Source organism: Sminthopsis crassicaudata, chromosome 4 (genome assembly GCF_048593235.1).
Source record: "Sminthopsis crassicaudata isolate SCR6 chromosome 4, ASM4859323v1, whole genome shotgun sequence".
NCBI classification, from domain to species: Eukaryota; Metazoa; Chordata; class Mammalia; order Dasyuromorphia; family Dasyuridae; genus Sminthopsis; species Sminthopsis crassicaudata.
The window spans coordinates 471,101,684-471,117,291 of NC_133620.1; the positions used below are offsets into that span (position 1 = coordinate 471,101,684).

The following is a 15,608-nucleotide window of genomic DNA, read 5'->3' on the forward strand; positions in this document are numbered from 1 at the left end:
ACCCCCAACACACACACAGAGACAAAAACACAACATACAGAGACACACAGAGACACACACAGAGACAAAAACACAACATACAGAGACACACAGACACACAGAGACACACACAGAGACAAAAACACAACATACAGAGACACACAGAGACACACACAGAGACAAAAACACAACATACAGAGACACACAGACACACAGAGACACACACAGAGACAAAAACACAACATGTAGAGACACACAGAGACACACACAGAGACAAAAACACCACATACAGAGATACACAGACACACACAGAGACACACGGACACACACAGAGACACACAGACACACACAGAGACACACGGACACACACAGAGACACACAGACACACACAGAGACACACAGACATACACAGAGACAAAAATACAACATACAGAGACACATACAGACATACAGAGACATACAGAGACACACACACAGACACACAGACACACACACAGAGACAAAACCACAACATACAGAGACAAAACCACAACATACAGAGACAAAAACACAACATACAGAGACACACACACAGAGACACACAGACATACACAGAGACAAAAACACAACATACAGAGACACACAGACACACACAGAGACACACGGACACACACAGAGACGAAATATACAACATACAGAGACACATACAGACATACAGAGGCATACAGAGACACACATGCACACATGCATACACATATACACACAGACGCACAGAGACACACAGACAAAAACACAACATACAGACACACAGACACAAACAAGACACATATAGACATACATACATATACATACCCACACAGACCCACATACACCCTGCTTCTGGGGCCTGTTCCCAAGATAGCCTGACAGATGTCTGTCTTACTGGCCCCATTCTGTACATTCCTGAGGCCTGCCCCAGGGTCCTTTATTCCACCCCCAGAGGCCCAAGCTCAGGCCCCACAGCCCACAGCTCAGGGCCCACTCCAGAATTTGCTAATGTTTACACAACTTCCCCTTTTCTTCATCGCTTCCTCCCTACATTTCTCTATCACATCCCCTGAGGGGTATGGGGGTCCCTTTCTCCAGCCACATTAACTTCTCTGAGATTTCAGTTCAGGAACAGTCCATGAGGTACTGGTTCCGGTTCTGGTGAACCATCTGGGCCTGCTTTTTCCTTCTGCCCAGAGGCCTGACTTGCTTCCCGTCAGCCAGCCGAACAGCAGAATTTCTGAGCTCTCTCTGCAGTTAGGCCTGAGCAAGGCCAGAGAAGGCAGGTAACCTGTTGGGCACCCCAAGAAGTGCGAGTTGGAGGCTCACCGCCAAGGGCAAGAGGGAGAGGAGGGAGAGGTGAGAGCTGCTAAGGATGACCTTCAGCAAGAGTCATGTGTGGGATGGGTGAGAAGCTGCAGAAACTCTGGGACCAAGTGACGGGGCCTGAGGAAGGCGAAAACATAACCTCAGAATGAGCTGCTGAGGCAGGTGAAGGCCGAGAAGACACTGCAGGACCTGGACGGGACAGAGGTTTTCCCAAGAACCTTCATGAGACCCAATGGAGCTATGAGATTTGGTTGGGGTAGAGCAGACAGGGCCACTTGTGAAGATGCTGGCTGGTGACTTCTAGGAGCTGCAGACCCAGCCCAAGGCCCGGCCCTTGCTCCCCAAAGCCCCTTTCGGATTTCCCCCAAACTAGTGTCCCTCCCTAACAGATCAATCCATCAATCAACAAGTATTTACTAAGAGCCAAATACAAATACAAGGTACAAATATACAGAACAAATGATCCCTATTTACAAAGGGCTTCCATGTTTGTGGGGGAGACAAAGACAAGTATATATATATATATATATATATATATATATATATATATATATATATATATATATATATATACACAAAATAGTTGAATATAAAACAAGGGAGGGCAGCAGTAGTTGGTATATCTTTGTGTCTTATATTTATTAATATAATTGTATTTTATTATATATACATTAATATAATATATTAATATTATATAATATGTCTTATATTAATTAATGCTGGACATATTTTTGTGTTTCCATCTTGTCTCTCCCATATACTCGGAGGTCCTTGCTGGTAGGGATGGTTTCACTTCATACCAGTATCTCTAGCACCTACTAGCACAATAGAGTCATAATGGAACAGGGGGCAGGGATAGATACTGTAATTGAATTATGGGACACTGTAGGATAAGGAAACTCCCTCTATTAATATAGAGAAGTGCTTTCTCCACAACTTATGACTCCACTTAAGCTAAGTAATTTGCCCAGGGGCACACAACCTGGATAGATCAGAAGCCTGTTTTCTTGACTTGGAGACCAGCTCCCAACCTACTCTGCCATATTGTGCTTCTTGAGAGGGCTCATAAAATTCAACAAAAATTAAGGAAGCAGATGAAGGAAAAAAGAAAGAAAGAAAGAAAGAAAGAAAGAAAGAAAGAAAGAAAGAAAGAAAGAAAGAAAGAAAGAAAGAAAGAAAGAAGAAAGAAAGAAGGAAGGAAGGAAGGAAGGAAGGAAGGAAGGAAGGAAGGAAGGAAGGAAGGAAGGAAGGAAGGAAGGAAGGAAGGAAGGAAGGAAGGAAGGAAGGAAGGAAGGAAGGAAGGAAGGAAGGAAGGGAGAGAGAAAGAGAGAGAAAGAGAGAGAGAAAGAGAGAAAGAGAGAGAGAAAGAGAGAGAAAGAGAAAGAGAGAGAGGGGGGAGGGAGGGAGGGAGGGAGGAAGGAAGGAAGGAAGGAAGGAAGGAAGGAAGGAAGGAAGGAAGGAAGGAAGGGAGAGAGAAAGAGAGAGAAAGAGAGAGAGAAAGAGAGAGAGAAAGAGAGAGAGAGAGAGAGAAAGAGAGAGAAAGAGAGAGAGGGGGGAGGGAGGGAGGGAGGGAGGAAGGAAGGAAGGAAGGAAGGAAGGAAGGAAGGAAGGAAGGAAGGAAGGAAGGAAGGAAGGAAGGAAGGAAGGAAGGAAAGAAGGAAGGAAGGAAGAGAGAAAGAGAGAGAGAGAGAGAGAGAGAGAAGAGAGAGAGAGAGAGAGAGAGAGAGAGAGAGAGAGAGAGAGAGAGAGAGAGAGAGAGAGAGAGAGAGAGAGAGAGAGAGAGGGAGGGAGGGAGGGAGGGAGGGAGGGAGGGAGGGAAGGAAGGAAGGAAGGAAGGAAGGAAGGAAGGAAGGAAGGAAGGAAGGAAGGAAGGAAGGAAGGAAGGAAGGAAGGAAGGAAGGAAGGAAGGAAGGAAGGAAGGAAGGAAGGAAGGAAGGTCTATTAATTACGAAGAGAAGAAAGCTTCAATTTTTCAGGAATCTGCACTAAGAAAAACTGACTTGGAAAACAAGTGGTAAATGCCTCAAGATTACTGAGACATCATGAATCCTGCAAGAGGATCCTGAAAAGTTCATAACTTTAAAAAGTGAAAAGATGTGTTGGTTCTTGTCCTAACTCCATCTAGCTACCCGACCTCAGGCAATTCAGATCTCCCCGGGGCCTCAATTTCCCAATTTCCAAAACAAAGGCCCCAAGTTCTGGTCTCAACTCTAGATCTAGGAGCTTGTTTCTATAGAAACAAGGCTATTCTTCTGGTAACTCACCTGGGTGGAAGAAGGACAAGGACACTCAAGAATAGGGCAGGAAATGAACTGAGCCCTGAAGAGTTCTGAGAAATAGATGTGAGGAAGGACAACTGATTAGGCATAAGGCACAGCCTTTGTAAAGATGCAGAGGTGGGAGATGAGATACTATCTACAGGATGAGGAGGTTGCCTTATTTCAGTGTAACTCTGGTATCTCTCCTTTTTGCTTGATTGTAGTAATAATGATAATAGCTAGCATTTATATAACACTTTCAGATCAGCAAAGGGCTTCACAAAATTGTCTCACTGAAGGCTGATTTCAGAAGAGCCTGGAAAGACTTACAAGAACTGATGCTGCAGGAACCAGGAGAACAATGGACACAATAAGGGCAAAATTATAAGATGATCAACTGTGATGAACTTGGCTCTTTTCAGGATGGAAAATGCATCTTTAAAAAATATATCAAAAATATCTTTACATATATTTGAAAAAATAAAGAATCTTTGAGGAAAAAAAAACAAAATGCAAAATTGTTTATTGTATCTCTAGCACTTAAGGGTATCTGGCACATAGTAAATCTTTAATAAATGCTCTATCGATCTATTTATATCTCTCCTTCTCTCTCTGTCTCTCTCTCTGTCTCTCTCTCTCCCTCTCTCTCCGTCTCTCCCTCTCTCTCCGTCTCTCCCTCTCTCTCCGTCTCTCCCTCTCTCTCCGTCTCTCCCTCTCTCTCCGTCTCTCCCTCTCTCTCCGTCTCTCCCTCTCTCTCCGTCTCTCCCTCTCTCTCCGTCTCTCCCTCTCTCTCCGTCTCTCCCTCTCTCTCCGTCTCTCCCTCTCTCTCCGTCTCTCTCTCTCTCCGTCTCTCTCTCTCTCCGTCTCTCTCTCTCTCCGTCTCTCTCTCTCTCCGTCTCTCTCTCTCTCCTTCTCTCTCTCTCTCCTTCTCTCTCTCTCTCCTTCTCTCTCTCTCTCCTTCTCTCTCTCTCTCTCCTTCTCTCTCTCTCTCTCCTTCTCTCTCTCTCTCTCTCTCTCTCTCTCTCTCTCTCTCTCTCTCTCTCTCTCTCTCTCTCTCTCTCTCTCTCTCCAATCATCTAATTAGCTATCATACCGCCATCTTTTTTTTCTGTTTTTAATAGTATTTTACTTTTCTAAATACATGCAAAGATAGTTTTCGCCATTCACCTTTGCAAAATTTTGCGTTCCAATTTTTTTTTCCTCTCTCTCCCTCCCATCTCTCTCCCCACAGACAGCAAGAAATCCGAAGTAGGTTAAACATGTACAATCTAAATATATTTCCATATTTATCACGTTGTGCAGGAAAAATCAGATCAAAAGGGGAAAAATAGGAGAAAGGAAAAAAAAACCAAGTAAACAACAAGAAGAAAGGTGAAAACACCCTATTTTGATCCACATTCAGTGTCTCTCTGGATGGGGATGGCACTTTTCATCCCAAGTCTATTGGAATTACCTTGAATCACCTCATTGTTGAAAAGAGTCAAGTACATCACAGTGGATCATCATATAATGTTGTTCCTGTGTACAGTATTCTCTTGGTTCTGCTCCTTCACTGAGCATCAGTTCCTGTAAGTCTCTCGGCTTTTCTGAAATCGGCCTGCTCATCATTTCTTATAGAGCAATGATATTTTATGACATTCATATACAATAACTTATTCAGCCATTCCCCAACTGATGGGCATCCACTCAGTTTCCAGTTCCTTGCCACCACAAAAGGGCTACAATTTTGCACTTCCTTTTCCTTCTTTTATGATTTCTTTGGGATACAGACCTAGTAGAGACACTTCTGGATCAAAGGGTATGCACAGTTAGCTCTTTGGGCCTAGTTCCAAATTGCTCTCCAGAATGATTGAATCATTTCACAACTCCAGCAATGTATGAGTTGCACATCCCCTCCAACATTTATCATTATCTTTTCCTGTCATTGTAGCCAATCTGAGAAGTCACACTACCATCTTCAGGAACTAAAGCCAGGATGAGATAAGGCTGGATTCAGTGGCCAGGGCACAGAGAGGACTCATGTTGGCCAGTAGAAAGGCAACACCTGCATCAAGGTCACAGAGTATTTCTAGAACCAGGAAGGACTATGGGTAGGGAAAGTGGACTGAAGGCAGTCTGAGAATTTTAGTGCTTCAAAAAACAATTGCTTCCATCCAGTCAGAGGCCTCCGGGGATGAGACTTCAAGAGGTCAACCCCCAAATTAGTCCCTGATGAATGTGAGGGGAAGCTGGAATTAAGTGAAAAACTCCACATCTAAGCCAGGTCTCCAAATGACTATCCCCTCAGCCCACACACTTCCTGCCATTACTGGGGGCACTCTGGGACAAACAAGGAGTATAAACTTGCTTTAAAATCCCTGACTTAAAACTTTAAGGGTTGGACAAGTCCCTTCACCTCTCTGCAGCTGTTTCTGCAGCTGTAAAATGGGAGCAGTGATATTTGTATTAAGGCGCCCCCCCATTGTTGTGATCAGGATCAATAAGAGGGCAGAACTCCAATTCTCTGAGTCCCTTCTGTCTCTATCTATAAAGAGATGAGCCAATGAAATGAGATAATGTGTGTAAGCAGGCACTTTTAATATAGAGACTATTTATTAAATCAATTTAACTCAATAAATAAATCCACATGCAAGATCCTGAGAATAAAGGCATTTTCAGAGGCCAGTCCCTGCCCTCCAGGAGCCTCCATTCTCCCGGAGGAAGAGGGGAGCAGAGGCGGAGGATGCACCATCCATGCAGCTAAGCACAACACATGTGGGGTCATAGGGCCTTGGGCCTCAGAGGCCATCAAGTCCGACCTCCACATTTTACAGAATGGAAAACTGAGGTCCAGGGAGGGGAAGAAAACTTGGCTTTGATGCTGAATTTAAGGCTTGTGAAGGATTTTACATGCTACCTTATTCAATTCTCACAACAACCCTGGGGGGTAGCGGTGGAAGCTGCTGCTATATCCCCATTTTATAGATGGGGAAACTGAGGCAGGCAGAGGGGAGGTGATAATAAATATCAAAGGGAGGAATTTAAACTCAGGTTTTCCTGATTTCACCAGTTAAGATATGAACATTGAAGGAAAGAGAAGAACACTGGGAAGAGGGGAAGCAAGGAGGTGAGTCTTGAAGTAAAAGGATTCCAAATGGCAGAGCTGAGGGGGGGTGCCCTCCAGCATGGGGGCTGCCCTGAGCTGGGGGACAGCACTGAGTTTGAGCAGCGCCAAGTGGTCCAACTTGGCCGAAACACAGAGCACAACGCATAAAAGGGAGACCCAAGTATTTGTATTTTATCCCAGAATCAACTGGGAGCTATGGAAGGTTTGTGAGCAGAGGGCTGGCCAGAGCTGTACTGGAGGGACAAGCAGAGAGGTCAAGAAGACTGAGGATGGAGAAACATCATCACGTGGCATCTGAGGAATCATGGGTCACTTTGGGGAGAATGGTTTCAACTGAAGGATGCATGGAAGATAAAGAGAAGATTGAGAATTGGGGAGAGGGAAGGGATGGTGCTCTCTTAAAAAACAGGGGAGTTTTAATTAAGGCTGGCTCTGGGGGGAGAAGATACCTTCTAACCCCTGGCCTCTAGAACATAAAACGGCCGGGTGTGGGCTTCCTCCCTGGTCAATGCTCTAACGAGCAGGATCCGTTAAGGGGCCCTTATGGCCCCCCAAGTGATGACTGGGGGGGTTCTGCTTGGTGGCTGGGGCAGGGAATGCCGTGTGTGCATCTGCTTCCAGTATCTGGGGCTGCTGGGCTTAGATTAGGGTATATAAATATCCTGAGGGGCCCACACTTGCCCAGGCCATTCCTGGCGAGGCAGGAATGCTGTAGTTGCCCTGGAGATAAGGGGATGGGGAGGGGGTGGGAGGTGACACATATTTCTTCCCTTGACTGGTCTTATCAGTCTTATTCTCCCATCTGTACAGGAGGAATCAGGTAATTTAAACCACAAATAGGGTGGAGGAGAGATGGAGGTGAAAGACGATGGCCAGTCAGCGTACCTGGAGACAGATTGGCTGGAATAGGAGGGAGAGGGAAAAGTCAGAGGGTTTGGACATCCCTAAAGTTATCATCATCATCAGTGAGGCAAGAGAAAGAACCGGCCTTTTTTTCCTGGATTTAGAGCTAGCAGGGACGGGAGAAGGCATCCATCCTCTTCATTTACAAGGGGGGAAACAGGTTGAAGTGAAGGGACCTGGCCAGAGTCACCAAGCTAGCAAGGGCCTAAGCAGAACTGGAACTCAGGATGCCAGGCCCGGCATCCCCTTGCCTCTTAGCAATGCTCTGTGTCATTTTCTAGTCTACTTATCCTTTAAAAAAAAGAAATAAAATGGGTCTGGAACAGGCCGGCAAATGCACTTCCCAAAACCCGCTACCCAGCCGGCCTGTTCTAATGGCTTTGTCCTTTTCTCAGTGTTCATGAACCGGCCCTTTAGAACCAACTCTAGAATTCTGCCAGGAATAAAGTCAAGCTCACTGGAGTTTTTAATGACAACTTTTCAGAGCACGAGAAGCCAGTTGGAATTCTGGGATGGGTAACAGCTGCCGCAGCCCAGGCCCATGAGCCTCTGGGGGAGCCGAGAGTCTCTAGCGAGTTAAGCCTTCTGAATCCGCCCCAGCTGGCATTCCCTCGCCAGGAATGGCTCTCAGGTGGCCCAGGAACACAAGACAACAGGCTCGTTTCTCTGGTCTTGGGCCAAGATTTATGGCAAGACTTGGTTTGACAGCCTGATAAGTCCGGGTGACGCCAAGGGCTGTATGGGGGGCAGGGGAAGTCTCCCTAGAGCTAGAAGGGTCCGGATAAGGCAACACTCCCCACTCTTCTGAGGGTTCTCAACTTCCAGGTGCAGCCAGTGAAAACACAAGAGACCAAGGGTTTAGAAAGAGGGCCCAGCCCCATGTGGGCCCAGGGGAAGGCCCAGCAAGGATCCTGCAGCAAGGCGAATGTGCCCAACAAGTGCCCGACATCAGGACTGACTGGGACAGAGCCAGACTGTGTTAACTCAAGGGCTCTCCTGCTTCCTCCAAGACCAACTCAACTCACCTTCTAAGTGAGGGTTTGCCAATTCCTTTGGTTATTGGGGTTTCCTTCCCCCCCCCATTACAATGACAAATTTTAGAATCTGGGAGTTACGGGTTGTTGAAAAGGACAAAATAATCAGTACAAGCAGCCTGGCTAGCATATTCAGAAAAGCCATTGACAAAGCAATGGAAACTATATTTATTTACCTTATTGATATTGATATTGATTATATTTATATAGATATTTATTTTCATAATATCTATATGGGTGGAGTGTCCAGCCTGGAACACTCCTCTTCCTGAGTTCAAATCCAGCCTCAGACACTTACTAGTTGTGTGACCCTGGACAAACCATTTTGCCCTGCTTGCCTCAGTTTCCTCATGTGTCAAATGAGCCAGAGAAGGAAAGAGCAAATCACTCCAGTTTCTCTATCAAGAAAACCCCAAATGGGGTCACAGAGAGTGAAAAGTTGCAACTAAAAATGACTGAACAACAAAAAAATCGGGGTACGCGGTGTTTCCCCCAGTAGGCTGTAAGTTCTTGCTTCTACTATGAGTGATTTTGGCTCGTCTTCATTCCCAGTGTTTAGTTGCATAAAACATAATAAACAGGAGATGTTTAATAAATGCTTAATAGATTCCTCTGACTCCAAATGGAGCGCCCTCCTGTGGGCCTCCACTGCTCCTTTGGGGCAATCAAGGGAAGCATGGGAGCCCCAACTACACATGGATCTTAGAGCCATGCTCAGCTGCAGGCCTGAAGGGGAAGGAATGAGAGGGGGATGAAGGGGAAGGAATGAGAGGGGGATGAAGGGGAAGGAATCAGAGAATCAGTGAGGAAAGTGGAGGATCCTAAGTGATCTAGCTCATCCAAGACAGTGGAGTGAAGCGGGGGGGGGGGAGAAATATGTACCAGTCAGGTCACATGCCAAGTCTCAGGTTCATGCTTCCACTAGAAAGTTTATGAAAGCAAACAGATCCCCAGTGTCCTGGTCACTCAGAAGCACACGTGCAGAAATTGACAAAGAGGCGCTTTTTTGTTGTTCCGGTCCCATCTCCATCTGCCTAAGGATCCCCAGGAGTTCCCCGGGCTCCCCAGACTCACACTAGATCTGGATAGCTTCTGGCTCACTATGATTGTTAGAGGCTGAGGGGTTTTACACGAGGGCTGCCAGAGGGAGGAGGAATCCTCGCCTATCCCCTGGTCGATGTGGGCAGGAGTCTAGCTCCCTACTCCCCTCACTCTTCCCTTGGTTAAACGGGCCCAGTCTGACCTGCCTGACTTGCCATAGTTGGACGACTAAGAAAGAAGGTTCAGAAAGGTGAGCAGCATGAAGGCTTACTGGGGAGGCTTGGGCCTGCAGGGCAAGAGAACATCACGATCTAAATGGGTGAATCCGAACAAATTAAAGGTAGGTTCATAGCTGTGGTAAAGCTGGACTGCGACTGAAGGGCGGAGACGTCAGCCTGTGGACAGAGGTCCCCAGAGTCAGAGCTAGGATCGCCCCAGCGAGGAGCACTCCGTGAGGAGCTGAACTGCAGAGCCGAGGCTTCCAAACGGCACTGCTGGAGGGGACTTGTGAGCGTCCCTTGGACGGCAAGGAGATCAAATAAGTCGATATATAAAGAAATTATTCAGACTATTCATCACAAGATCAGATACCGAAGCTGAAATACTACAAGAAGAAAAGAGGGGACCACTGGAAAAGTCCTCGATAATGGGAAAGAGTGGAGGCAGAAGGAAAAGGGGATGGTAGAAGATGAGATGGATGGAAAGTGTCATGGAAGCAATGGGCGCGAGCTTGGAAAGACTTTGAGATAGTGGAGGATAGAAGGGCCTGGAGGGCTTTGGGCCATGGGTCACAGATGGATGCAATTAAATCCCACTATCTTCACCATCAGCAGCAGCAACAATAACAACACTAGACTTCAAAGGGGCCTCAGGGGTCAGTCAGTGCAACCTCATTTCGCAAATAAGGAAACTGAGGCTCGGAGAAGGGCCTGGAGTGCTTTGGGCCATGGGGTCATGTTATGGGAGCCACCTCCAGTGGCTGCTGGGGATTCAACTCAGACCAGAAGAATGGACCCCTTCATGTGAGAGGATGATAATGATACAAGGAGACTTCGAGGCTGTTGTGTTCTCTGACCTCTCTTCTCTTCCCTCCTGCCTCCAATTTATTTCATTCCCAATCCACAAGCAGCACCTGTGTCAGGAGAGGTGGATTTACAATTCCTTTAGGGGTATTATAACTCACAGCTGTGGGGGCTTCCGGAGAACCCACCTGCCCCTTCTCACTTGGGCGTGGTCCTTAACAGGGTCACAGATGGACACAATGAATCCCACCAGCAGCAGCAACAATAACAGCACTCCAGACTTCAAAGGGACCTCAGGGGTCAGTTAGTGCAACCTCATTTCACAAATAAGGAAACTGAGGCTCAGAGAAGGGTCTGGAGTGCTTCAGGCCATGGGGTCACAGATAGACACAACTGAATCGCACCAGCAATAATAACAACTCTCTAGACTTCAAAGGGACCTCAGGTCAGTACAACCTCATTTCACAAATAAGGAAACTGAGGCTCAGAGAAGGGTCTGGAGTGCTTCGGGCCATGGGGTCACAGATAGACACAACTGAATCCCACCAGCAATAATAACAACTCTCTAGACTTCAAAGGGACCTCAGGTCAGTTAGTACAACCTCATTTCACAAATAAGGAAACTGAGGCTCAAAGAAGGGCCTCAGCAGCCTAGATTTGGAACTGAAAGGGATAGGAGAGGCTTCTCTCAGGGTAACATGACACTTCAATGCTTTATTAAGGAAGGAAAATTCTCTGATCTTTAATTTCAAGCTCCCACACTTCCTCTTTCTTGTTCTCTCCAATAATCTTACAAGTAAGAAAGAGTATAAAACACAAGATCATAGGTGAAGAGTTCAGAGTCCTTAGTGGCCCCCTAGTCCAATAACCTCATTTTACAGATGAATAAACTGAGGCTGAGGGAGGGAAGAATTACTTGCCTGAGGTCCTACAAGCAGAATTTGAATGCAGGACCTCGGACTCCAAAGCTACTGCATGGCTTGGGAGTTTTTATTCCTCCTTCCTTTCTGCTCTGAATCACTGGTCCTGATGGACCCATGACTCAATTCTGCCCCCATGACACCCCTCTTCCGGCTCCACTGCTCACACAAGCAAAATCCAATGAAAGAAACTTCAATCTGGCAGCGACTCTGCAAGGTGCTGGGAACGCAAAGACGAGAGGAACCAAAAGGGAGCTGTCCCGACCCTCAGGCTCACTATCTTAAAAGTCATGTAAAGAATTCCACCGTCCCATGAGAGGCCAGGCCAGGACCCCAGTGCAGATTATAAATAAACGCTCATGGTGAAGAGGCGTCTATTTGTTTTAAGCCTTTCCCCAGTGCTAGGTCGAAAACCTGGGGCCCTGGGGAGTCAGACAGATAAGGGGCCCTCCTGATGGCCCTTCTCGCACACTCCCGAGTCCTGCATCCCCTCAGCTGTGAAGGACAGTCCCGAACACACTGAAAAAAGCCCTGCACGCAGGCCTTCCCTGGGGGTCGGCGGAGATATTTTCCACGTTTCCCTTTAAAAGTGTTCAATTAAGAGCCGCCATTCTGAAGGGAAATGAGCAGGTCCCGGAGGCTTCATGAATCTAAGTGGGTTATGTCTCCTGCAGAAACGTGGACTCCAGCAGGAAACTTGGCCCCGGAAAGCTGAGAGCTTGGCCATGTGGCCGCCCCATCTCTGTGGCTTAGCCCAGCGCCAGGAGGCGTGTTCTAGACTAAGGGCTGCCCGAACCTAAGAGTCTGCCCCTGACCAGGGTGAGAGCACGTCGGCCCCCACAGGTCTCTGAAAGCCAGAGCCTGGCCTGGCCCCCGCGGACACAAGGAGCCCAGCAGGAAGCTGTCCCTCCCTCCGTCCCATCCAGCAAAGCGCCCTTGCTATAAGACTCCCCCACCCTGGCCACCCAGCTGAAAACCCAACCGGGACAGCCGTCTAAGCTGGCCGTGGGGGCCCACCCCTCATCACAGAACTCCTCTTGTGAAAACTCCCTTCACCAGTGCTGATTGGCTACCAGCCTCTCCCTGCGCTGAAGCCAGTTTTCTGGGGAATTAGAGAAGTTAGTGGTCAACCCCAAAGCCACAGAGCCAGAGAGTCAGGCAGAGCTTGGACCCTGCGACCTACCCTCTGTGTACGACAATACGTGGCTGCCCACGTTCTCTCAAAGCACTTTCAGAAACCCTACTGGATTCTAGCTGGACGAGCCATCTGTCTCATTAGCTCTGTACATAGACAGTTTCCTCTATTGGCCAATGCCCTTTCTTCCCCAACCACCCTCCACGTGAGGTCAGCTACTCCTGATTGAAAGGGGGGGGGGGGTGATGAGAAGAGGAGGCTGGGAAGTATCTAAGGCTGGCCTGGAGTCCTGGGGGAGGCTGTGCAAGCAGTCCCTTGGGCCTCTATCTGCTCATCTGCAAAATGGGAGGAGTTCCTTTCCGGCTTTAAATTTAGGATCTCAAGTATTTACTTTGTTATAAACTTTGTTATAACTTTGTTATAAACATCTGAGGAGGAAAAGACACTAAGTTGCCACTAAGGGAAATGAAAAGCTTCCCTGGGGAAAGATACTAGAACTCCCTGGTATGAGGAACTTCCTCTCTAATGGAGGCCGTGGCCTCCTCTGCCAAAGATAGTCTTAGCAGCTGCCTGAGAGACTGCCTGAGCTGGCCAGGGTCACCAAGGAGGGAGGCTGGGCTTCTATTCTGGTCTTCAAGCTTCTCTCAGAGAAGGTGGGCTTTTTCCGGAGGCTGGAATCATGAGTGATGGCTTTACCTGGGACCTTTGGGATGGAGGCCAAGGTTCACTGTGGAAGGCTTGGAGGCCATCATTTGTCTCCTTCCCTGCCTCGGTAGCTCCTTTGTGAAAGGACTTGGGGAGCCAGTGCCCATCTCCTCAGGAGGAGGGAAGCTCTCTGAGGGCAGGGCAAGGCACAAAGCCAGGAGCTCCTAAGCAGGAAAGCCGGGCAACGAGAAGGGAACAGTGCCTTCTCTCACCTCTGGGTGGCAGGACGGGCTGACTCCTCCAGGAGCATCCATTTAGGGAGAGCCCCAGGCCGGCTGAGGGGGAGGGGGGCTCCCCTTCCCTGTAAGTTTGGGCTTCCCCCATTAGAACTGAAGCTTCACAAGGCCTGCAACTCGGACTTTTCCTCTTGAATTTGTACCCTCGGTGCCAGCACGGAGCCAGGCACAGAGGAAGCCCCCATAAATGCTTAGTGACCGACAGGCTGAATAGCTCCGTCATTCAAGGCACTTTTTTGTCCCATTACCCTCAGCGTCTGGCGCTATGTTTGACACATAGTAGGTGCTTAATAAATGATTGCTAGACATCTAGCAGCAGATCTGGTAAGGACAAAGCCTTCTGCCCAAAGCAGCGAATATGGAAGAGCTGGAGGCGTCCCAAGGATCACGTAGCCTGCAATTTTACAGATTACTGAGATCCAGAGAGCTAACTAGATTTAACCCCTCTACTACACGGGAGAGCCGCATTTGAACCTGGGTCCTCTAGCCAGAGGTCATCAGGTTCTGGTCTAAATATCTCATTTTTGAGATAGGGAAACTGAGGGCGGGGGTTTTAAGGAGACGTTAGAGCTAAAAGGTGCCTCCCGAGTCACCAAGTCCAACCTTTTCATTGTGCAGATGGGGAAACTGAGGCCTGGTCTAAGAGACTTAAAGCTGGAAGGGTCTCTCAAGCGATCTAATCTATCCCTTTGATTTTACAGATGGGGAAACTGAGGCCCGGAGAGAGAGAAGAGCAGCAGGGGCTGTGCCGGCTCAGAACAGAGAGGGCCTCCCAGGCCACGCGGCCGCTCCCGGGCCCCGGCCGGCGAGCTGGACGTCCCGGGCCGCCCCGAGCCGGCTCTTTGTGTGTCCCCGGGGCCGGCTCGGGCGGCCCCGCGAAGGTCACTGGCAGCCCCGGCCCCGGCCCCCCGGCCCCGGCCCCAGCCCCGGCCGGCGCGCCCACCCACCTCGCGGGCGATCTGGCTCAGTGCGTCGTCCTCCGCCGTGAGGCGCTCCCGCTGGGGGAGCCTGCGGCGCCCGGAGCCCTGCGTGCCCATCTCCATCGGCCGCCTCCGCCCGGGCTGCCCGGCCCGGCTCCGGCTCCGGCTCCGGCTCTGCTACTGGCCCCCGCCCCGCCCCCGGCCGGCCCCGCCCCGCCCCGGCCGGCTCCGCCCCGCGCTCGGGCGTCCTGACGTCAGCCACATGGGCCGGGGGCAGGGGACCACGCCGCGGGCTGGCGGCCTCTGGAGGAAGGCAGGGAGTTTCCCATCATCCTCCAGGAGGGATGGGCGGCCGGGCCGCAGGGATGCCCGGGCAACGAGAGCGGTGCCGGCGTGCGGCGGGCTGCCCCGGGGAGGTGGATTCTCCAGCATTCTCCCGGAATGGCGGAAAACCGCAGCTTCTATTTCATTTCATTTATTTATTTCAAACCAAGAGACCAATAAAATGAGCCCGTGAGCATGTCCATAGGCAATGTAGATGGAGAGGGCCGAGCAGGAAACTAGAGTCCCGGCTGTGGGGAAATTGCTTAGACGTTTTGTATGAGGATTTCACATTTCTGTACTTCTATCGTTCTCTCAACTTTCAACAACTTTTCTAAGCAATTAATTTGGAGAACTTGAAGGTCGTGCTATAGAGACTCACTCACTCACTCAGAAAATGCAGGAACTCTGCAACTTATCGACGTAAGAGTTGCCTAGAATAGTGAGAAGTTTCCATTTCCCCCCTTTCTTTCTGCCCAAGACAGGAAGCAATCTGATATAAGATATACATGTGCAGTCATTTTTAACATATTTTGTCCTGTTGTAAAAGAAAAATCAGAACGAAAGGGAAGAACCATGAGAAAAGCAAACAAACAAAAAAGTAAAATGAGTATGCTTCCACAGCAAGACTGCTGCGATCAACTATGACAGACTTGGCTTTTCTCAGTAATTCAGTGATCCAAGGTAATTTTA

The 15,608-nt window shown here is 48.8% G+C and overlaps 1 protein-coding gene across 11 annotated transcripts in view; it reads right to left on the reverse strand.

The window, feature by feature from the left end:
* LRRFIP1 (LRR binding FLII interacting protein 1) overlaps window positions 1-14,783 on the reverse strand; it is a 186,461-nt gene extending 171,678 nt beyond the window's left edge. For 7 of the 11 annotated variants that reach the window (XM_074264400.1, XM_074264392.1, XM_074264386.1 and 4 more), the window contains exon 1: window positions 14,622-14,777. In XM_074264400.1, the coding sequence (XP_074120501.1) occupies window positions 14,622-14,717 (96 nt within the window). In that variant the 5' untranslated portion in view covers window positions 14,718-14,777. Of the gene's footprint in view, window positions 1-14,621 lie in introns of all 11 variants that reach the window. The other 4 variants (XM_074264384.1, XM_074264378.1, XM_074264402.1 and 1 more) reach the window with 3 other exon arrangements.
* Between the last annotated feature and the right edge of the window lie 825 nt (window positions 14,784-15,608).